Source organism: Enhydra lutris, unplaced genomic scaffold (genome assembly GCF_002288905.1).
Source record: "Enhydra lutris kenyoni isolate GAN:26980312 unplaced genomic scaffold, ASM228890v2 scaffoldscaffold59, whole genome shotgun sequence".
NCBI lineage: Eukaryota > Metazoa > Chordata > Mammalia > Carnivora > Mustelidae > Enhydra > Enhydra lutris.
Genome location: NW_019154143.1, coordinates 6,025,157 through 6,049,294, shown reverse-complemented (window position 1 = coordinate 6,049,294; position 24,138 = coordinate 6,025,157). Strand labels below are relative to the sequence as shown.

At 43.9% G+C, this 24,138-nt stretch overlaps 1 protein-coding gene across 1 annotated transcript in view; it reads right to left on the bottom strand.

Annotated features, from left to right (window-relative positions):
- LOC111158483 (Rho guanine nucleotide exchange factor 33) overlaps window positions 1-24,138 on the bottom strand; it is a 46,168-nt gene that overhangs the window by 4,880 nt on the left and 17,150 nt on the right. Inside the window, exons 8-15 of the mRNA XM_022520526.1 lie at window positions 21,672-21,801; window positions 16,010-16,142; window positions 14,400-14,483; window positions 13,127-13,210; window positions 11,483-11,631; window positions 10,278-10,442; window positions 6,975-7,788; window positions 2,275-2,414 (exon numbers count right to left, since the gene is read on the bottom strand). Of these exons, the coding sequence (XP_022376234.1) occupies window positions 2,275-2,414; window positions 6,975-7,788; window positions 10,278-10,442; window positions 11,483-11,631; window positions 13,127-13,210; window positions 14,400-14,483; window positions 16,010-16,142; window positions 21,672-21,801 (1,699 nt within the window). The remainder of the gene's footprint in view (window positions 1-2,274; window positions 2,415-6,974; window positions 7,789-10,277; window positions 10,443-11,482; window positions 11,632-13,126; window positions 13,211-14,399; window positions 14,484-16,009; window positions 16,143-21,671; window positions 21,802-24,138) is intronic.

Below are 24,138 nucleotides of genomic sequence, written 5' to 3'. Positions count from 1 at the left end.
CCCCCTCGACTTCCATTCATAGACCACTTCAGACTCTAAACACAAAGGCAGCAGCAGGATTGGTGGCAGCATTGTGACTGATGCAGGGAGACTGATCTCTGAGAAAGGATAAGAGGACTAAGGAGATCCACTGAACCCTCTAAGAAGGATCCCCAAAAGGTGCAAGAAGACTGAAAGCAATTAACCAACATGAATTTGGAGAGTCCACAGCTAGTCCTCAGCATTGTGCCGAGGCTGGGGGCCGGGGGGTGGTGGGAGGGCTACAGAAAGATAAAATCAGGTCTTCCACATGGTGAGTCTTTAAAATTATAGGTCCCAACGCCATATTAATTTCTTGTTCCAGGTGTTAAAAAGATGTGATTACTCAGATTGATCTAAAACAAAGCCAAAGTACAGATAAAGCAAATCTCAGCACTAGAAAGGACTCAGGTGTTCATCTTGGGCAATTTCCCACTCAGTGCAGGAATCCCTTCCATTAGCATCCTTGACCAGGGTCACCCAGCTTCTACTCAGGAGAACCCAGTCCCTCATGAGGCAGCCAGCTCCACTTCCAGTACCTGCATTTTTAGAAAGTTCACCCTCTTACCCACTGCTCCTACTTCTGCCCCCCAGATACAGAGAGGACAAGTCTACCTCCTCTGCCTCAAGTAACTGGCAGAGCGTTTTCTTATATCACTCTGAAAATTGGGAATTTGTAAAGGGACCAGTGGTGAATCCATGGCTCACTGTTTTACGACAGACAGACCCACTCACTATAAAGGACAGTAAGCAAAAAGTTGGCTACTTGTTTGGGAACACTGTGGTCTAAAAAAAGAGATAGGTTTAAGCAGCGCCTCTCTTAGGAGTCCTTAGAAGGATTCAGGAGCCTAAATCCTAAGGTTGGGCTGGAGGGTTGTCTGCTTCCAGGTCTCTCCACCCTGGCCAAACACGACAGAGGTAGGCCCTAGGCCAAGAAAAATCTAATCTATGAACGTAAAGAGAGGGATACAAGTCTTAACTCCTCACTCCCTACATAAAGGGGATCTAGCAATAATCATGTGGACCTTGGCAAAACCGAAAGGGGACTTTGTGGAGCAGTACCGTGTCTAACTGTGGTACTGTTGCTCTCTTCCTTGTCCTCATTCTTCCAGCAACAGCAGGCAGGGACCCACACCCAGAGATGCACTAATCTCGCTACCACCTTCCCCATGGGAGAAAAATTAGATATACCATCCAAAAAAAGTCCTCACTCCAGGCCTGCCCCCTTCCATCAAAACCATTATCTAAATCAGCCAGTAACTTCTACCCTCAAGGAGAAAGTGATGTTCCTCAACTTCCTCACTTACCAGCAACTCTCCAAAGGCAGCTATAGTGTCTTTAACTTTTCCATCCAATAACTGTTTAAAACTGACTGCAAGAACCTTCTCTCCCAAAAGAAACTAAGTAGCAGGGAAAATCTCTCCAAGGAAGGGGAAGGTGGCATGAGGACCAGTGGAGATAAGGGACAGTAAGTAGTCTCCCAGGCAGGGAATGCCTAGACTAGAGAATCCTTCTCAGGTCAAATGCTAAAGGCTCAAATCTCTCTTCTTTACATTTCATGCTGGGGTCTGGCCACCATCTCCCAGTCTATAAGACAGAGCTGGTAAGTGCTGGCCTAAATGCCTGGGGAGTGATTTCCTACAGCAAAGACTCAGAGTTTTAGAAGGACCACAGAAGGCAAATGTCTTGTTTTGGCCTCCTACGGAGTATGGAAACCCCACTGACATGATTTTCTTTATCTCGGGCCCAAGTCAAATCCATTCCATCATTTCTGCTAAGGAAAACACTAGCAAAAGTCCCAATAACCATGTACTAGCGTCCAGGATAACTATAGACTCCTACAGGCAGAAATGCTGAGACATCTTGGAAAACTTTCCACAGGTGGGTAGATTTGGAAGGAACACCCATTACACCCAACTCCCACAGTGGAACCCAGGCCTCCCCATCTAAATGGATTTGATTGTCACCAGCTCATTACCCTGGGGACCTCCTCTGCTTCATCCTGTCAGACACATGACTTTGGGAACAAGGAAGTGGAGCTAAAAGAGGCAGAGGACAGGGCTGAGTCTGCTTTTACTCTAGGAAAACACAATAAGAAACATCTTCACCTGACAGGAATTGTGGCTACTGGCTGCAGGCACTGGGCTTGAAGCTGTGTGTGAAACCAGGCTACTTAAAACTTATTACTGTTAAAACCTCCAGACTTAGCCCAAAGGGAAATGAGTTACAATGCTGTCTTGTCTAAGGGCTACTCACTTCTTTTTAAAGAGCTTGCGGAAGGAGCTGCGAAAGCCCCCTTTCTGGTCTTGCCTGGGGTTTTGATCGCTGAAAGATGTTTGTTCGCTTTCTCTTTCTTCCTTCGGACAGAATCTGGTGGTGTCTTCTAAATGCATCTCCTGAAAATACAAAAGAGGGGAGGTTATTTACTCTTTCCAAAGCTAACGTTATCCTGACTGGGACCATTTTTTTTAACTTTGTCACTTTCCCCTCTCACCCCAAAGAATAACGGGGAGCACCCTATTCCCACTAAAGCAAATCTAGGCTAATTAAGAAATCAGTGAAAAAAGGACAATCTGCTGAGTGCAGAAGTATTTTGTATGTATCAAGACAAACAGTCTTAGAGTAGGATTACGGTATAACAATAATTAAAGATCAGGACATAAGGGAAGTTAGTATCTAAAGGCTATGGAGAGTAACTTCTTATTCTGGCACCAATCCTGTCTTGCTGGGAAACGAGTAGCGGTCCCCTCACGTCTCTGGGAATGTTTCTCTTTCTACAAAATAAGGCAGTTCCTTCATTGCAATGCTAGTTCTAAACTCATGCTCCTAACTCTCCATTTTAGACATAAACGAGGGAAGGAGGTTTTGCAGGGTCAGATCTGTTTAGAAGTAGGTGTCAACTATGTCTATATAGGCACATACGTGCATGTGTGTATGTGTGCCTGCCGCACACTTTTAATCTGTAAATACACATTTAGTATAGTTTTTGGCATTCTTAATTCATGGTAGGTACAGTGTGAAGTAAAAATTAATAAAAAAAATAAGGCTCTATCTTCTGTGAACTTTCTAGTTTAAGTGTGAGATGTGCTAAATAAAACAGATATGCACTTATATTTCTGTTCCAGATGAATGATTTACTGTGGGGTGACTGAGACCTAAAAGCCACCTAATAAAGTTGCTGCATTTTGAACCTAAGAGAACCCAAGGAGTCACAGCAGAAACCACTATGAAACGAGCATGAGTTGGATAGGTGACTGCTTGCTGACCGTGAAGTGGGGCATGGGGATGATTTTTTTTTTTTTTTCAGGAAACATGGGTTTGACTCTGAGAACTTGCGGTTAGAGTAGCAGATCTAGAGGTTCCCTGAGACGCTACTAAGATTCATTACTACGCTGTGGAGAGCAACGTCTTGACGGCTTAGTGTGCTGTTTCTCAAACTGTGGTCCTGGAGCGACAGGATCAACCGGAGCTTTTATTTAAAATGTATATTGCCTGAGCCCCAACCTAGACTTGCAGAGTCAGAAACTCTGGAGTTAGGTCTAGGTAATCCTTATGCACACTGAGATTTTAAAAACCAGTGGTTTGGGGCGCCTGGCTGGCTCAGTGGGTTGGGCCGCTGCCTTCTGCTCGGGTCATGATCCCAGGTCCTGGGTTCAAGCCCCGCATCGGGCTTTCTGCTAAGCAGGGAGCCTGCTTCCTCCTCTCTCCCTGCCTGCCTCTCTGCCTGCTTGTGATTTCTCTCTGTCAAATAAATAAATAAAATCTTTAAAAAAAAAAAAAAAACCAGCGGTTTAAGGTATGCCCCTGCCCACCTGCTCTTAGCATTCATGAGTCACCCCAGACTCCTGCTAAGACGCAGACTCTGATTCAGTAGGTCTGGGATTGAGCCTACATTCTGCAACTACAATAAGCTCCCAGGTAATGGATGCATTTACTACCAGCCTAAGGACCACATTTTGACAACTGGGCTTTTAGGGACTGCTTAGGAACTAAATATATTAAGTTTAAGGAAAACCTCTCTGTGCAATCATGATCTTGATAATGTCTTGCATTTGTATAGCATTCCACACTTTACAAAGCCTATGCACATACTTTATCTTATTTGGCCTGATGCCCCACAACAACACTGTGAGTTAGGGAAGGTATGTATTGTCTTAATTCTACAGATGAGAAAACTGGAGGCACAGAGATGCCAAGCAAGTTACCCAAAAGCACACAGCTATTTGGCAGCAGAGCCAGGACAGGTGTCAGATCTCCTGACACCCAGGTAGGTGTTCCTTACATAAAGCATGCAGCCTTCTTTCCTGACTCTTAGAGACAGGGTTTGGCTGGCTCTTCAGGGCACGGGTGGAAGATACACAGAGTGTATTTAAGGAGATGGAATAGTAGGAGCTTTACACATCTCAACAGCAAAGAGCTGACACCTTTAAAGATAGGGCTTTTGAAGGGTTCATCTTCTGCGACGAAAACCCCATCTCACTTCCACCTCAACCACACATTCACATACAAACATGCACACATATACACATATATACATGTACAGAGGCCTGCCCACGTACACACACACATGTATGTGCACATACATACACACATGCTCACATATATCCACACACAGTCTCTGCCCACCTGGACTGTGCATTCTATCTCTCTCTAGGATACCTTCTGACTCTTTAGAAAGAAAAATTTTGTCCAAAAACAGAAGTAATAAGCAAGGTGACCTTTGTGTGAAAAATTCACATGCTTGAAAAATTTACTGATAACTGAAAGAGAAAAGGCCTCTTTTAGCTGACCTCTATTTGCCATCTCCTTATTGTCACTTTCTGAACCAACTTGACTCATGTATGACACTGTTAGGGGATGAAACTTGCTGTCCAGGATGTCTGATTAACAGTACCTAATATACTGTTTATTGTTATCTGGTATGTCTGATAAAGAGTCACAAATATTTGACTCATCGTTTGCTTCTCAGATATATTACTTGTTATTTCTGATTAATGTCTTTTTTTTCCTGTCAATTGTTGAACTCCCATTTTTTCATATATTCACTGAGGCGGAGAGACTTTCATGAACATGTGACATAAAAGCACTTTTGGCAGCTTAGACTACACTAGTTAGAAGGTTTTATATGTGAATCTCTGCCCATCTCAAGTTAGTTTGAATTGCCATTATTATTTCCTGCCCACCTCCCTTGTTAATGAACTTTTAAACTTTGACACACGCCTAAGATTGATTTGCCTAAGAAATTTTGCCTCATAGAATTCTGTAAAGTTCAGAGTTGAAAACCAAAGCCAGGAAAAAAAAAAAAAAATCTCAGAACTCTGGGGAATCTCAGCAACTTTAGCTGAGCATACGGAGGTCCCTCTGCAGGAACCAGTCAGACTTTGATTCTGGAGTCCAGATGGGCTACGAGCTCCAAGGCTCTTCATGACCCAGCCCCTTCTTTTTCCTCTGGCCTCTTGTCCACCAGTCCCACCTGGCACAGTATTCAAGAGGAAAAGCATCTCCCACTGTTTCTAAAAAAGACTCATGAGCCTTTTTCCTATTTCCCTACCTCACTCTTCATCTAGGCAGCTTTTAAAATTAAATTCAGACATCCAATTTATCCAGAAGGCCCTGTCTGTCCACCAGTGCCCCAGCAGGGTTTAAATGCACTTCCCACGTGTTCCCACCGTTTATTCTAATTCTGTGTGTCTGTGTTTCCTTTCTGAGATAAGCCAGTGGTCCTGGAGGGCAGAGACTCAGGTGCCATTCATTTCTGAACTCTCAGTCCTTAGCCCCGTGTCTGCTGAAAAACGACTGAATGAAAGGAGTCAGTGATCCTCAATCCATCCCCACTCACTTAGAAATGGGAATAGACGGATTATAGGGCTCTTATTCCTGGAAAAACCTCCTTTAGCCTAGGCAAAAGGTCTTCCAGCTTGATACAAGTTAGGCCTGGAGTATATAATTTTCAAGATGTACAAGTACAGAGCGGCCCTATAAACCCTAACAACTACTCTTAAACGGGTTAAACAGGAAGGGTGGTGGCAGAGGTCAAAGCTGTCCTGTCACTTTCTGCTTAATTAGAAATAGCGTTGTTCCAATCACACGCAGAGAAATTAAGTGTTTGCTCAGGAACTACTAGCCCTTTCGTGGATATGTACTTAACAACCCTTTAAACGTCCCAAGGCTTGCAGAGAGCAAGGCTTGACGTCAAAATACTAAACACTTATATGGACGCCTAAGAAGATATTTGCGAATCAGCACCTCCTCAACTCTATCGTGTTGTCGTTCCCCCCCCCCCCCCCCCCCCGTCCCAGTGGAATCTGCAAAGCAACGTGACACCCTTCTCCAGTCACACGTGCCGCAGACTTTGCAGGGAGTCCGCAGTGAGACGGGGCAACTTGCCTCCAGCCTAGCTACAGGCAAGGCTAGTGCGGGTCGGGGAGTGGTGCAGACCGGCATACCGGGTTCTGTGTTTTGAACACCTCCACGAGAAGGTGCGCCTCGCAGGCAGAGGAAACAAGGCTGGGACTAGTGTGCGGGACTTGGAATGCGAAGTGCAACTGTGAGGGGCCGCACTGCTTAAGCGGCAAAGCAGAGAACACCCCTAACTGTACGGAGGAGGTGTGGGGCAGGGTGGCTGACGGTGTCGACAGGTCTAAGAGTCCGTCTTCTCTGCGGCCTCTTTGCCTTCCTACATACACAGGACACAGAGAAATTAAGTGTTTGCTCAGGAACTACTAGCCCTTTCATGGAGGACACGCCCTCGTGCCCTGGCCCTGCAGGACGGAAGCTACCGCTCGCCACCGAGGGCACCTGACCGACAAGCCTCAGACCCGGGCTCTTCCCCGGCGGCCTCCTCTCCCACTCTGGCCAGCCCGCTTCCCCTCCACGCTAGGGGAGCCCAGGTTGCTCCCTGGAGATCTAGGCCCGGGGCTGCCGGCGCTGTGGGTTTGGGTTCGGTTTTACTTTACCCTCCTTACTTCCAAATAGGTCTGCTTTTCGCTTTGGGACCTCTGTTGGGGGAAGAAGGTCCTGGGCGCGCCGCGGGCGGCGGCGACGGCTGCGGCAGCGGCCTGGCCGTGCGGCTGCGCGGCGCGCTCGGCCTTGAGCGGCGCGCGGCCGCCGCTGCTGCTGCGCGTGCTGTAGAGGCGCGGGGCCACGCCCTCGGGGGGCGGCGCGCGCGGGAACTCCTTCAGCGAGCGGCTCAGCGGCTTGGTCTTGCCGTGCGCTTGCGCCGCCGCCTCCAGCTTGTAGGCGCCGCTGCTGCCCGCTGGAGATGTGGCGCTCTTGGGCAGCGGCTGCAGCGGGTGCTCGGGCCGCTCGGCCTCCATGGCGAAGCTGACGGGCCGCAGGAAGCAGATGTCCAGGCTGGACTCGGAAGAGGCGGGAGAGCAGTTCTCGAAGAGGGCCGGGGCCTGGAACGGCTCCTCGTCGTAGGGCGCGGGCAGCGCGAAGATCTCGCCGCCGTACTCGAACTCCTCATAGCCCGCCGGCACGAAGCCACGGGCGTCGGGCAGGAGCTCTGCCGGGGCGCGCAGGGAGCGCTCCACGTTGCCCAGCGGCTCGGCGGGCGAGGGCTCGAAGTCCATCTCGGGGATGGCCTGCAGGGGCCCGGCGAGCGCCTTAACGTCCTGCTCAGCTGCACAGAACTGCGCCGGCGCCAGGAGGCTCTCAGGCCTCTCGTGCTTTCTGCCCTCCATCTCCCACTCACTGGGCTTCCCAGGCTGCATGCTCTCCATCAGGCTTTGCTGTTGTTGGCTCTTCTTCACTGGGGGCATCAAATGTCTTTAAGGGGAAACAATACAAAAGAGGTTTGCTTACGGTGGGTTGGTGCAGGCCTCTCCCCGAAGCTCGAGGCCAGGAGCAACACGCATCTGCTAGCTACTGCTTAGGCACAAAACTGCCGGTTCCTCCCCTCTCTGCCCTCCCAGGCGCCTGCGTGCGTCACCTACCAAGCTCCATAGGCTTCTCCAGCTAAGGAGTCCCCCTGGCCCCCCACGTGGGAGAGTGAAAACGACATCTGTAAAGCAAATGACCGAAGTATCTGTCTGAGCAAGGAGGCTGTGCACCGAGATGGTGGGTCAACCAAGGATGGTCAACCCTCTCCACGTGGAAGCTCTGACCCGCCCACCACGGGGCCAGAATCGAAGGTACCTCCTTTTACTCTCCTCTCCTTTTTTTTTTCTCCTAGCAATAGGATGCAAAATAATGGAGGGAACTTTTGTTCGACTCATGGATCTTCACGCTTAAGAACAATTAAATTTCTAAATGAAACAAATGTGGTACGATCTGGAAAACTGTTGAATCTGGATGATGGTATATGGGGTTCACTGTACACTTTACTTTTGTATGCATTTGAAGTTTTCATAATAAAAACCTGAAAAATTTTGTGGCTATAGAGCATGCTGTATAAAGTCATCTCAAACTTTCACCCACAAAAGCAACCGCCCAAATGAAAAGGCTCTCGCTCTAAATATGCCCAATTTCATGTTTAATCATGAATAATGAATAGGATATGAGCGTAGCAAAAACATCAGATTGGATGGGATTTGCCAGTTCTGGTGGAAGGTAATTGCCAAGCAGATGTGAGTGCATGACTACCCACTGACCCAACCTTTTATTTATTTATAGTTTATTCATTCTACCACAAAAATGCAGATGTATTAAAAAGAAAGAAAACATGCAAATACTGAGTATCTTTTTGTGGTGATCTTAAGAAAATGAGATCTCACACTCAAAGGTAAAATGAAATAGTGGCCTGACTTGAATCGTCTTTTCACTTGGAAAATTGTTAAACTTTTACTGGCCATTTTCCAACAGAGTGCAATGGCAGCCATCCTTTTGGTCTGGGTATACTCTCTAGGGATTCTAGGGATTTCTTTTATCCTTTTTTGGTTTTTTTGGTTTTTTTTTTTTTTTTTTTTTTTTTTATTTTTTTTGGCTCTATTTGTTGCACTTCAAAGAAGATAGCTTTATTGTTGTGGTAAAAGCTGAAGTGACCCACAAAGTAAACCCCCCACTTCCTGCCTATCTGTCTCCCACTCTCCACTCAGGAAAAGTTTTGTTTTGGTTTGGTTTGTTTCCTGAATGGTGTTCTCCCTTATAGGATTTGTAGGGTTTTCTCTATATGAAGAAAATCTTCCTGGGCTCTATTTATAGAAAGTTTAATGTCTCATAGGTTTCAGAATAATTATAGAATATCTCTCTCTTTCCACATTTGTGCTTCTGCCTTTCCATGATACATGTTCTCAATTTTAAGAGATGAGGGCAGAAAAAGGAAGCAGTTTATTTTGCATTACTGATCATATATTCCTTCCAATGATTATAATTGGCATTTCAAAAGTCGTCGTGATTAAGAATTGAAATAATCTCAGTTGCCTACCTCTCACTTCATTGTAATTTTAGGAAAGAAAAGTAGCTAAAACTTCTAATTTTTCCTTATGATAATAAAACCCAAAGCAGAAATTATAGTCTAAGGAATTACTTTTATGAGAATTGTCTATTTGATGGAGTGCTGGATTTGGAATTTTGAGTTTTAGTTTCCATTATCTTTCCAGAAATCCTGGTTTCAAAAGTAGCTAATTTAACTTTACCCTTCAGAGGTAAGGAATTCCAAATATATATAAATGGCCTAGTTCTTAATGTAAACATCATCAAGAAGTTTGATGAATAAGAATCCAGTTAGTGTGCTAAAGGGTTGTGTGCAGAGACTTTAAAAAGCTATCAAATACATCCACAGCACAAAACAGCTTTAAGAGAAGCCGTCATAAGTGAAGAAAAGAACTTAGGAAATACCTTTCTGAGGAAGCTTCAGGGGGAATTAGGAAGGGCTAAATAGCATGCTTTCTTCATCACCTCAGGCCTATTTTTATTCTCAGTCTTAACTTCCACTCACCCCTGACTGAGATTCTCTTTCCCTCTACTACACCTTTTGGAGAACTTAAGTATATCTCCCCCGCCCCCACCGTGCCTTCCTGTCTTCTTCCACCCAGTCATTGTCTCAACCCAAAGACACTGTAGGTAGAGCATGGATATGTGTGATAAAATTGTTACTAGTAGCCTCAGCCTCCAGGCCTACCCCTTAACATTAGCCTTCCTCTGGGATCCAGTCATAGGGTCAGCAGCTTGCCTGCCATATATAGGCCTGATGAAGCAAGAGGGAGGGAAGAGTCCTGTAGGTCGTTCTCCTATTCCAGGCTCTCCTGCTACTGTATACAGATGACTTGGCACCCAAGGGCATTGCCATATAACCTTTTCATGCAACAAGTGCTTACGTGACAGTAGGGCCAGAACTGGGAGCAGAAGGGTAGGGTTGCAGTATCTCTTCTGAGTGGATCCCACTGTCACGGACAGCCTCGGGGCCAGCAGTAGGGGAAGCATCTTGTCCGGTATTTGCACACTGGGAAGCCAGCCCTTTGTACAGCTTTGCCATGGATGACCTATGAGAACGGAAGTAATGATTTTCGGAATGTATAGTGGGAAATTGGCTCTGAACACACAGATTATGCCGAGAGAGACAAGGAGACAATATTTCAGAAACGAAGCTAGACTGTGAAGTTCTCTCCCTCCTCTCTCTCTCCATGGCCCTCTACAAACCAGGTTATTTCCATAACAGTGCAAGCTAGATGTGGGCAAGAAGAGGGATGCTGATTAATAGCCTTGAGTTAAGTTTGAGGGAAAGGGGTGGTATAGGAAGATATCTGCCATTAGAGGAGCCCTAGCTTGGGAGATGGCATCTTTTTCTGGTCTCAAACATCCACAGAAATGATTGTTTTCCTCATTGGGTTGGGATGAGGTTGAAGGAACTTTTAGGTCATTAGGAAATTCTGCTGTGAATTGTTTCTGTTCCTTCTGAAGCCCAGATCTCTCTAGTCAGCTCTTTTTCTTTCTTTTTGGCGTGAAATTTGTTCAACCGCCTCCCTTATTTGTTTTGTTTTTTTTTCCATAGCACTTACACTGTCTATTTATTAACTGGCTGTCCAGCTCTAGAAAGTAAGCTCCATGTGGCAAAGATTTTTGTCTGTTTTGTTGGTTGTAATATACTCAGTAACAGAGCAGTGACCGATAGGCAGTAAGTGCTCAATAAATACTTGTTGAGTTCATGAAAGAAACCACATTCTGGCCTTTAAGCTACATTTTTTTAACCTGGCAAGCTTAGGGAAACAGTAACTATTTTCCAGATGGTTAATAACACAAGAGGGGGCCTGCATAGGGATTAGAGTAAAACTGTTTTTATTTTTCCAAAATAATTGTACCTATTACCTGATGGAAATTTTACCACCAGGTAATAGGTCCCTCCCGCCTGTAGCCAGCCTGACCACCTCATTTCCCTCCTCTTTTCTATTCTCTTCTACCCCGTCACTGCATTTCAGCCACCTAACATACACTGAGGTCACTTGTGACAGGTATCCACATTGTCTATATCCCTTTTCTCAGAAACCTTTGATCAACCCTCTAGATGGCAACATTAGAAGCTTACTTCTTGAGCTTTTTCCGTTTCTGAATAAGCAAATCCTCATTGCATTGAAACAGCAAGGTGTAATGCGAGATAAATACTCGGAGGCGCTGAACACACACCAGAAGTAGGTAATAGTCAGGGTGTTCCTGCTCTGTGAATTTCAGGACATTCTGGATGGAGATAAAAAGGAGGCAGCATTGCATAATTAGAACTAAACTTTAGTCTCTTGTGCACCTTGCCTACGTCTGTTGTGAGAGTTTGGTAGCCATTTAATCAGAACAACAGTACATGTGGCCAATCTAATTGTAAGCTGAATGGTTAAACCCGCTGTTTGTCCATCACACCAAGGGAGAATAACAGTCACCATTGCTCCTGTTTGAGTTGGATGTGAACGTTGGATAACTCCCTCTGAAAATTAGGAGGATCTACTCATTCGATCTCTGAGGTAATAGAATCATTCTAGCAATTACTATCTATAAGCAATGCCTTATGACCTAACCAAGTCAGACCAATGGTGAGAATGTCAAGCATCAAGGCAGGCTGGAAGGGGATAATGGTTATGATCAAGCCTGGCCTGGTGGTCCCTCCTATTACACTGCCTACTGTACGGTAGAGGAACATGCACGTTAGTTGGATCTGAGAAAGCAACATTTATTGAGTCTTCCTATTGCCAAGTACTAATGCCTTTACAGATTTGTTTTCTCATTTAGTGTTTACCACAGCTAGGTTAGGTAGGTGCAGTTATTACTTCCATTTAACAAATGAGGAAATCAAGGCACAGAGAAGTTAATGTCATCTTTGTTAGGTAACACATCTAATGAGTAGCAGAGTCAGAATTTGAACTCAAGTCGGACGGTAGGATAAGGGCTCTTACTTACCAGATTGCTTGCAAGACCTGGGTTTCAGTCCTAGGTTTTTTTCACCAATGAGGTGTGTTAACTTGGTCAAGTTACTTAATTTATTTGGCTCTCCACTTCCTTATCGAAGCAACCATAATGATACCTATTTTATGGGATTATTGAAAGCATTAAATAAGATAATTACTGGGGCCTCTGGGTGGCTCAGTCAGTTAAGCATCTGACTCTTGATTTTGGATCAGGTCATGATCTCAGGGTCATGGGATTGAGCCCCATGTTGGGTGCTGTGGGAAAAGTGGTATGCAGAAGTCAGCTCATCTTCTTCATGCTTTCTCTGGGACATACCACATAAGCAATATATGGTAGGCCCTTGGACTCAAGCCAAAAGAAAGTAGTCAAGATAGTAGTTAAGTGGACAGGTTACATAGAAACTTCTTAAATGCCTTCAGGTGGGGTAAGGGTTTGGGGGTACATTTAGATGGCTGTAGAACAAGGTGGAAGGGACTAAATAAGTACTCTGAATCCACCAGAAGCTGCTAGAGAAAGATCCTGGATCAGCAGAAGTGGTGATTGCTGGAAAATGAAGATAGAACTTCAAAGGCAGAAGTCATGAGCCAAAAATTTTAGAGATTGAGATTTCAGTTCATACCACAAAGTAGGAATGGGGTAATCAGCAATCTAAATCATTTCATTACTCCTTAGAAATACCACTGATTCTGTCTTGACCCTTTACCGTGTTTCTCAGTTGCAAGCCACGAATAGTAGTTTATCTTGAAAATCAGTTTGGTGGCTTCCCAGCCATGCCTACCTGCAGATGTATCAGATACTCAGGGATGCGCTGAACTATGTGAAAAAACAGTGTGTAGATGTCAGATTTAATCTCTTCGTCACCCTGAATGAAAGAAAGGCAGAGTCACTCTCCAGTGTCCCTCCAACTCTGGCTGCAGAACCCCAAAGTCAGTCCTACCAGAGTAGGGAGGGTTTTTTATTCCTAAGGCATTTTCTTTCTCTAAAGTGTCATGATCCTTCACTGGAGTGACATGCTCAAGGAGACACTTCTTCTGTAGCAGGAAGCATATCATATAATTCTTTTGAATCCACTCAACTTTCCCAAACAACCCCCCTTCCCCCCTCACTTTTTTTAGCACAGTGCTGGGCAGGAGTGGGCACTCAATAAATTATATTTGAGTTGAATGAATTCATTAAGATTCTCTTGGAATTACTCATTACAGTCGCTTCTTAGTAGGCACCAAGGGTGGACTGGAGACTCATGAGGGTAGAGAAAGAATATAACCAGTAACTGGTCAGCTGGGCTGGCAGAGGAAACCCATTGGATTTTCTCCATGTCCCTTTCTTTCCCTTCCTTTCTATTCCATCCCCTCCACTCCCACTCCTTTCTTCCCCTCCCCTATCCTTCTCTTCCCTTCCTTTCCCTTTCTCAAATATTTGCTGAGTGCTAATATATGGTAGGCATCATACTTAGAGGGTTGGGAGTAGTAGAGGGGCTGAAGTAAAACGTTAATAAGAAAGAGACCCTAAACTCTTGTGAAACTTGATTAACTCTTAACTTTAGGCTTCTGATAGAGTTTCTTCCTACTGGCCTAAAATAACTAGAATTGTTAGATATTTATCTGGGCTTATGGAGCACTTAGTAAAGCATTGCAGTAGCAATACTTAAAGCTACATGGTCAGAACCACTTTATGATCTTATAAACTGACAAACACAGGACGATTTGAGTTTAATATTCAGATTCCAGTTGTCTGATCCTGGGGCCAGGGGGAACCCCTCATTCAGCATACAAGCTGTAGCCTGAAGATCTCTGCTAAGAACTGCTGCTTACTTTATGCAGACTTCCAGTGAAATAGAAAAGAGAGTCAGTAAAGTAGGGCAAGGACTAAAGCACTGGCACTCTTCCTTGAGTGGGCTCCTTTAACCCCAGGTAGGAGTGTCCGTGGCTCTCTTCGAGCCATTCCCCAGCCTGGAAGACAAGCTGAGCACTTTGCATTCCCCAAGGTGGATGAGCAAATACCTATAGATACACAAGTAACTAAAGGGCAGTGCACACACAGAGTCACCATACCTCCTTCAGAACAACAACATGAACCAAAGAGATGCATTCAGGCAGGTCCCTTAGGTAGGCAACGTAATAATCCAAGAAATTGTTCTTGAAAACAAACACAAAAACGCATGGTAAGAACCTGGAAGTAGGAATAACAGCTAATATTTTTCCTAGAGTCATGTATATCAAAAAGGAGTACTTTGCAGAGAGTATCTTAATCATTTATTTAATGTGTTCATTAATATGGGTTTTTTTTGGTTGTTTTTTAATTCATTTCTTAAATCTTTTTGGTTTTAAGGTAAATATCACTATGGACTTGGGAACCAAAACTCAATATTCCTGTTTCAATGAGAGAAAGTGAAAATCCAACGCAACAGAGAGGGGCCACGTATGTTGAAAAAGTATTTTTAAAAATTGTTAAATGATAAAAATGCCTATTTTGTTTTTAAGTTACTTTTAATTTCAGTCATCTACATCCAATAAGGAACTTTGTCCAACCCACCTCTTGGTGTCTAGACCAGTGATCCTCAACTTTTTCTACTAATTGTGTATTTCTACCAATTGCTTATTGCTTGAAAATCAGTTTGGTGGCTTCCCACATGCTATATGCTTTCAGGAAAACAGTTCTCAGCTTCCAAAGTTATATTCCCACAGATAAAACAATTCTCAGCTCAAGAAAGCATACTGAATGCAAATAAGTAAAAGTGATATTAGAGAGATTGCATTATATCCATATAAGTAAATAATTTACAAACTTTGTATTTCACCTACATCGTTGATACACAGAGTTTGATTGCAGGCTAACTCTGGCTTGCAGACCAATTTTAATTAGCCTACACAATATTTTGAAAATAAGAAATGTTCACACAAAATTCGGGATTGCCAGTGTCTCTTAAAATATCAGAAGATCTGGCAACTCTAGTCCCTTCTTCCTGAATAATAATTGGATAATATTTCCTACAGAAAAGCATATGTTCTTAAGCTCACCTCCCAATGGTCCATATTGTACCACATTCTGCTTACTTACACTCATTTACATCACTGTCTGGCCCTGTAGGCATTTGAGTTCACATCCTCTGGCCTGGGTCAAATTTTCTTTGCAGAACATTATAGAGATTTTGAAACTTACCACCCTTTTCTCCAAGGAAGTGAAAATAAAAACAAAAAACAAAAAACATTCAAGACAGATAACTGCACATCACAGTTTTAAATCTAAGGAATGAAATTAGGTGTGAAATACACACACATAGACAAACCCTCCTATATTTATTTTGTACATGTGGATGGACATGTACGTGCTCGTGTATATATTTTTACACTAGTGCACATCACATTTATGTGCATCGTCAGTGGGGCAGTTGGGTATAGTACAGTGGGAAGCGATGGGCCGGAAGTTAGGAGGCTTGGGTCACAGATCCCCCAACTACCTAGCTAGCCGAGTGATTTCAATAAAGTCTTTTAATGTCTCTGAACTTTATTTCATTATCTGTAGAGTGAGGAGGTTAGACTAGATCTCGGCAGTTTTTCTAACTCTGAAAATCACTGATTTGAGGTCCTGCATTTAGAAGCAGACAAGGGAGACACAGATGCATGTAATTCAAGTTTACGAAGGATTTTTTAAAAACACTTACCTCATCATTTGTCAACTTAAGGAATAAATCTCCAAGAACTCCTTGGCGTGGCCACTTCAGGACCCTTTCCTGCAGAGCATGAAGCAAATCAAGGTGCTGCTGGACAAGGTACCGTAAAGAGCCAGGGAAGAGGCTTGAAACAGAATAGAGATAGGATCACACAAACCAGGTATACAGAAGAAAAGACCCTATAAGAACATATGCAGCAGGTTCCATTTTCCCATATTCTGAGTCACTGCTCTGCATTCAGGATTTTTTTTTAAGTTTGACATTATAGGCCTAATAGCAAATATCTATTTGCTATTGCTATTTGCTATTTGTGAAAAAAAAAAAAAAAAGACCCCTTTAGGGCTGCCTGGGTGGCTCAGTTGGTTAAATGTCTGACTCTTAATTTTGGCTCAGGTCATGATCTCAGGGTCCATATTGGGCTCCATGCTCAGCAGGGGAGCCTGCTTGAGGATTCTTTCCCTCTGCCCCTGCCCCAACTCGTGCACTCGCTCACTCTCTTTCTCTAAAATAAATAAATAAATCTGTTATTTTACTCTTTAAAATAATAAAATAAAAGACCCCTTTATCAATAGCTCCTACACAAATGTATATTGCACTAATAAAGAACACATCACTTAAATGGCTTTTTTAAAAAAGTTTATTTATTTTAGTAATCTAAAAATTCCAACTCACAAACCTGAGATCACACTCTTCCAGCTGAGCCAGCCAGGTGCCCCTTGAATGGCCTTTTGAAAGCCAGACTGTTACTGTTTCACTTATGAGACAGTAGAAATTCTAGGGGAACTCTTTTCCAAGATTTTAAAGTTATTCCCACTTGATGTGCAAATGAGTCTACTCTCATTAGTGTGGTAGAAGTCAGCACCTCGGTGGCATTTGATCATTCTTAGCTACTGGATAAGAGACTCCGATTTAGGTAAAAAGCAAAACTTGGTTAAAGCCAGCACCTAAATGCTCAGAGGATGGGCATGTGAAAGTGCTCCTTTCCCTTCCCTTCTGGGCAAGGACACAGTCTTTCCTGGGGAGGCCTGACCTGCTACTCCCTGGAGCTTCACAGAGCCCCATCCTCCTCTCACATCCCTCTCCCCCATCCCTAGCTGTGTTTTGTTTGTTTGTTTGTTTTTCCAGAGGAAATGAGGAGAGGAAGAGAGATGTCAGAGAAGGATGTGGTGGAGAGAGAGAGAGAGAGAATCACAGAGGAGGAAGGGGGTGCATGGAGAAGGGTGGGCGCAGTCAGGGGCCTGTAGGAATGAGGAGGGAAGCCACAAGGAAATGGAGTTCTGCTGGGCTACTGCAAGAATTCGAGCTCCAACTCGGTGACTTATGGGAACTGAAAGTAGGTTTCCTTGTGCTTGCAAGACCGAAACTTAAACGAAGATGAAAGTGAAGGTCTGCTTGTCACTGAGAGCTGAACATACTTGGATATTCCCCCAGGGTTCCACAAGAATAAGTGTCCAGTGGATAATTGGGGTGCTTTGCCAACCCTGAACAAGCAGACCTTTTTCGAGAACAGGAGAAAGAACATCAGTTTGATAAGAAGTTTTTTCATCCTCCCCTCCAAAAAAAGAAATAAAATAAAAATTAAAAAAATAATAAAAAGCTTTTTCAAACCATCTACAAGTCAAGCAAAAACTCCCCTGTGTCTATAGCTCAGAGAAGACACAGATAACAGAGAGGGTGTCCAGCCACCTGTGAAAAGATACAAGGATTCCTTCACTCCAGTCTTCCACCCCTCCCCGTCCCAAGCCACTAGTCTCCACCTAATTGAAGCCAGCTGGTCCATCAACACAAGTGGAGGGACTTCCCAATCTAAGCCCTTATGGCTGGTACAGTGGGCTCAGAAGATCTAAGTAATCCCTGTCAAGATCAGAGGGAATTTGGAGGGGCGGCTAGGAGATAGTCTGTCTGTGAAGGAGACCACAAGGTTGATGGAGGAAAGCACCACTGACTGGACTGAAAGAGTAAAATACTGTACCTACGAAAGTTCTCGATGTGATAGCTTTCTCCCCACCCAAGGTTACCATGACTTTCAGTGTGACACTGACAGACGTTAGGGTCTAATGCCATGGTGAGTCTGCCTGTGAGATCCGTTGTCCATATAGGTTATGTAATATCCCTTAGATGATCTCTTTTCTTTCTCTCTTTCTTTACTCCTCTCTTGGCCTTGCCTGGCCTCACCTGGCCTACACTTCTTTCTCTTTCTTTTGGGAAAGCTGCCTTCTGCTACACTGTGACTAGTGTCCTTGCAGAATTGGAGAGCTGGTAACTTGGCTGGGTGGGGTCCAGGTGCTTCCTGGACTGTCCAACTGGGGTAATAGTTTGAGATTTCAGGGTGAGGATCAGAAAAGGGTAATGTTCCCATCAAGTATCACAGAAACACAAAAGTTCTATGAAGAGCAATGGCCTACAGTGGGTTCTGTACCAATATTGAAAAAAAAATTATTTAACAAGGATACTATTGAAATCAGTAGAGGAGTGTGGAGGAGGTGAGCCAGGAGATGGAGAGCAGAAGGAGAAAGAAGCAAACAATGTAGACACACACGTAACCTGCTTCCTTGTTTGGCCTAGAGCCACACCTGGCTCCCAGAAGCAGCTTTTTCACAAAGATAAAAGTATTAAGCGCTCAACTTCTTATCTATTCCTTACTAGGGTTGAGATGATAGCAAGTAATTTGAGTAGTTTATTCTTTTTAAAACCTTCCAAGTTATTTCAACTCCCACATTACAGGACTTAAACAAGGGAAATCAATTAAAAGCCATCAAGGAAAACCCAGTTAGAGTTTCAAATCAATAGCTTTGCTCTTGCCCATCTAATTTTAGGCCAGAATAACTCCTGAGCTCCAGTCCCAGGACGCGACCAGATTTGAGGGGCGCTGATGACGAAGCGTGTGCCACCTGGTGGTGATCCGTGGCACACGGCCTCTTGGCGGAAGTTCAGCTCAGGAGGCTGACGGGCAACCCCGTCAGGCTGACCTTGCCGGCACCACCACCCCCCTCCCCGCCCCCGCCCCCGACCTCCTACCAAGGATTCTGACAGACAGGACTGTTTGATCATGAGCTTGTAACTCTATCTAGGCATATCAGACCAGGGAAAGCCAAGAGCTGCAACTTCTGTGATCCTCCAGCAAATGAACAACCTCCCACAAGTTCCACTCAGACCTCAGCTGGCAGCTGGGGCCCCGTGCAGCTTCCAGCCCTTTCATTCAGCCAGGGGTAGGCCTGGCTTGAAACATGCTGAGGAGGCTGTTGAGGGCTTTACTTTTCTCCAGGGAAAACCTAGAGTTTTATCATGTAGGTTTGAGAAGATGTGGCAACCTCAGTTTTGAGGGTCCAGTTGTAGTTACACTGGGTTTTATTCTCACCCCCGGGTTACTTTACAGCAGGGGTGGAAAGTGCTGGTGGCTTGCAATGTCTGATGGGAAAGGTGGGGCATGTTGCTAATTTATTTTCATCTTTGCATGGGGAAAATGCCAGTAGAAGAAAGGAATAATCTCGTTCTGTTGTGTATTTCCTTCAGCCGGCCTATTTAAAGTACCCAAGGAGGCTTCAGAAAAGCTTAGGAAAAAAGAAAAAATGTAGTGAGTGAAGGAGGATATTGGAAATCTAAGCCCAAGGTGGAAAAATGGCAACACTGCTAAGCTCAGAACTCAAGTCTTTATATTAGTCCTAAGAGTATTGACATATAGCTTCACTTGTCTTGGTTATGAAAAGAAAAAAGAAGGTTAGCTTAGTAAATAACTAACATCAACAGCATTATTGCGGTTGTGAGAAATAACTGCTTTTATATTATATGATATATGATTATATGGTAGTTTTAAACTTTTTTTAATCTCGGGCTTTGGGGAAGATGGGTCATGAGTCATGAAAGAACATCCTAGACAAGCAGGAAGTGATGGCAAGTAGGAGAGAGCTTCAGTGAGCCAAGGACATTTCTAGCATCCCTACCTGGCAAATCAGTTGAGATCTGAAGGGAAGTTTACACTGTGAAATAGGAAGAGTCATCTGGCTAAGAAACCCGACATGCTGTTAGTCAGGTGATGTCTTGGAAACGATAAGGTCCTCAGAGAAGTGGTGGGATGTGGAAAGGTCACAAGGACTGGGGGAGACAAGCCTGGGTTCGAATCCTCACACTAACTGACTATTTGGCTTTAAAGCCCTCTGGGCCTTAGCTTCTTCATCTACAAGGTAGTCTTCACAGAGTCCTTGTGAAGATCTCATGAAGTTATCAATGAAGCGCCTGATTACTGTGTTCCAGAGTAAACAATTCTCTCTCTCTCTCTCTCGTTGCCCCATCCCCAAATTTTCAGAGATGAGGAGGAAATGCTGCTGGCTTCGAATCTCGGATGTGGAAGCAAAACTACACCAAAAGGTAGACTTGCCTTTCGATTTGATTAATGTAAACGGAGCAGGTCTCTAGCAATAGCGAGATAGCTAGAGTCCAGACAGACATCTCAGAGGGCCGAAGGGGCAGTGTGGGAGTGGAGCATGAACACCGTTCCAGACGGGGAAGGAACAATCAGCGAGAATCCAGGGGGCCACTGAGAGAGGGTGATGCTCTGTCCAGGGCCTCCAGAGGTCAGAGCTTTAGCCCTGTCACATTACCCTTTCTGTTCCTTGTTTTCTACACTTTGCTTTGCAGTAAAATGATTCTTAAAAAGAGTCAAGCCACTTTCGAGTCTGTTGGGGAATATTCCCTCACCTCAGACATTTAGATGGGGGGAGCATCGTGTTCTGGTGACTACGTATATTGCTGGCAGCCGCAAAGCCAAGTAAAATTGGGGGATGGTAAAAAGTGAGAAAATACAATTACAGGCTTCCTGAGATAGATTCACGATTTATGAGCCACCAGTGTCTATTACCTGATTGACTATTTAGACTATTAATGCTACGTTTATCTGTAATAGTCCATAATCCAGACTTGCCATTCTTTTGGATTGGCCTTTTCCTCAATAATCTGGATTATCACATCTTCATGATGTTAGTCCTATCCCACCAAATCAGAGTTTCCTCCTTCCTGCTTTTCTTAATGGAGGAGAAGTAGAGAAGATATAAAGATGATGAACAGAAGGACCAAGGGATGTTGTAATCTTGGATGATTAATCTTGTAATCATGCCGTTTGAATAGACTGCAGACCCTGTGGAAGCATGCCCCACCACACACACACACACACACACACACACACACACACACCCACCACTTACGCACCGTCTAGTACTGTGGGATCACCAGGACATATAAGAAAGGTCCAAGTCCAGAGTTAATCAGCCCTGTGCCATTTATCTAATGGCTGCTTAATGTTTCAGACCTCCGCCACGTCCATTCCCGCCTACCTCCATGAGACCTGTGATCCCAGGAAGAGACGCAGATGGCAACAGAGAGCAATGTCTCCCTTACCCGTAGCATTTATTCCCCCTTTAGGTTCTTTACAGACACTCCAGGGACACTGAAGATCTCAGAGACTATATTCATTTTCTTATCTGCCCTAAGTCTAAATTTGAGACATGCCAGGTGTTACCTGCTGTCACTGCCTATACTCTTTTCAAAGACTATTTCTGGAACTCTTCACAGGTCCCAGAATTCCCCAAGTGGAAACAATAAACAACTTACCTTAAATTTTAATCAATCTGAAAAGCAAAGGCAATGAACACATGGATACCTTCTCTCTTTGGAATTCCTCTTTCCATCTGACCCTTGGAATGTTGCCTTGATCTTCAGGATCAGAGAGATGTTAATGACATATTTTCTCTCTGACTCAAGCAGTTCTAGAGCCACAGTCTGTCTTTTAGCTTTAAGAAACAAATCAAAGAGGGAATTGTCGTCAACCATTCCTTCCCAAAATCGATCAAATGATAGAAAGCAATAAAAAGACACTGAAAGCAATAAAAAAAGACATCAGCAAGTTTTCAGAGGATGGAAAACAGAATGGAAGTGTGGTAATTAATCCAGTATTGTAAGGGCACAAAATCTTGGTGTTCTCATCTGCAGATGGAAAATCTGCTGAGAAGCAGAAAGGCTCAAGGAGTGAAGGCACTGGGTACCACAGAAAGTACAAATAAGAAGCAATGCCGAAAACAGGAGACTTAGTCTACATATAGGGCAATTGAACTTCCAGGATCTTCTCCCCATGCCAGATGGCTTCCTCATTCACCACTGCCAACACCCCCACCCCCAACACCCCATCCCCGCCACTACCCCCTGCCATGGGAAAATGGGAAAAATTAAACTAGAGGGGCCCTTATCTCTGGGGTCTGGACTCAAGACTGTAGAGGGAAGGGTTGAGATGCCAACAGGAAAACAAGGGGACTCAGAAAAGGCTTTTGCATACTGAATGGGGAGACTCCACTCAGCTCCTCCCACTGCAGGTCTTCCTGCAATGCCAGCGGCCTGGAGAGTTATACTCTCCAGGCAGGAGACTGGAGGATCTTTCACTGAAGAAAATGAACAACCCAAGGGAAAAGGACCTACAGACACTGACATAAAGAGGTCAGCCACCAAAAGTTAATTTGCCACCGGATTAGCCTATAGTGAAGTCCATTTACTGATAAGCTTGTCCAACATAGAATTGTCATTTCTTTTTATTTAGGGCCTCTCTCTTAGATATATATATATTTTTTTAAAAATCAGCTAAGTATCCTCAGACATTTGAATTAAACTTACACCATAAATGAAAGAGAAGAAAAAGGTATATATACATTTTGAATAAGTATAGACAATGCAGGGGATGTATTGTATGGCATGGTTAATAGTGTTGTTTTGCATAATTGAAAGTTGCTTAAAGAGTAGATGTAAAAGTTCTCCTCAAAGAAAAAAATTTGTAGCTATGTATGGTGATGATGTTAACTAGACTTATTGTGGTGATCATTTGACTATATATACAAATATCAAATCATTATGTTGTACATCTGGAACTAATATAATGTTGTATGTCAATTATACATTAATTTAAAAAAAGAGACAACACAGAAACAAAACTTTTTAAAAATCCTATAATTAAGGGGTGCCTGGATGGCTCAGTTGGTGAAGCACTGACTTTTTTTTTTTTAATTTAAGATTTTATGTATTTATTTGACACAGAGAGAGAGAGCACAAACAGGGAGAGTGCCAGGCAAAAGGAGAGGGAGAAACAGGCTCCCCACTCAGCAGGGATCCCAATGTGGGGCTCCATCCTAGGGGTCATGACCTGAGCTGAAAGCAGATGGTTAATGGACTGAGCCACCCAGGCGCCCCAGTGGAGCACAGATTCTGGATTTCAGGTTGGGTCCTGGTCTGGGGTCTTAGGATCCAGCCCTGCATTGGGGGGGGGGACCCTGCTCAGCAGGGAGTCTGCTCAAGGATTCTTTCTTTCTCCCTCTGCCCCTCCCACCACTCACACATTCTCTCTCTGTAATAAATAAATAAATCTTTTTTAAAAATCCTGTGGTTAATATCCTCAAAGAGATGCGAGAAAAACATTCTGCCCATTTAATAGTTACAGGATGCTATTTTTTTTTGTTAAGAGAAGAGAACATTCCCAAAAGAAAAAAGGAGGAGGAGGAGAAAATTTTGGCATTTTTTCAAAGATAAAAGAGTGGCAGATAAAATCAAGATTCTCCTGCCTTCTTCCCCACTCCCCCAAAAAACAAGAAGGAGACATGATGAAGAAAAAGAGACTAGAAAAAGATGGTAGTGGAGAACATCAATCCAGGAAACCCAACGTCAGATTAGTAGAAATTTCAGAGAAAAGAAAGAAAATGGATGAGAGGATATTATCAAATTAATAATAGAAAAAAAAATTACCAGGAGACATCTTTCTGGAGGAAAGGGCCCACTGTGCACAGCATAATTAATGAAGAAGATTCTCAGACCACTGTGACACATTAGCATACCAAAGGTAAAGATCCTAAAAGTTACCAGAGAGAATAATCAGGTACAATACAAAGGACTGGGGATCAGAATGGTATTGCACATTCCAACAGTAACATTGGAAACTAGAGGACAGTGGAACAATTGGTTCAAAATGATGAGGGAAAATGATTTTATATTCACCTAAATTATCAACAAAGCATGTGGAAGCTACTGGATGATGGGTTCTATGAAACAAGAAGTAAACCAAGAAACCAACAAGGACACACAAGACAAAAACA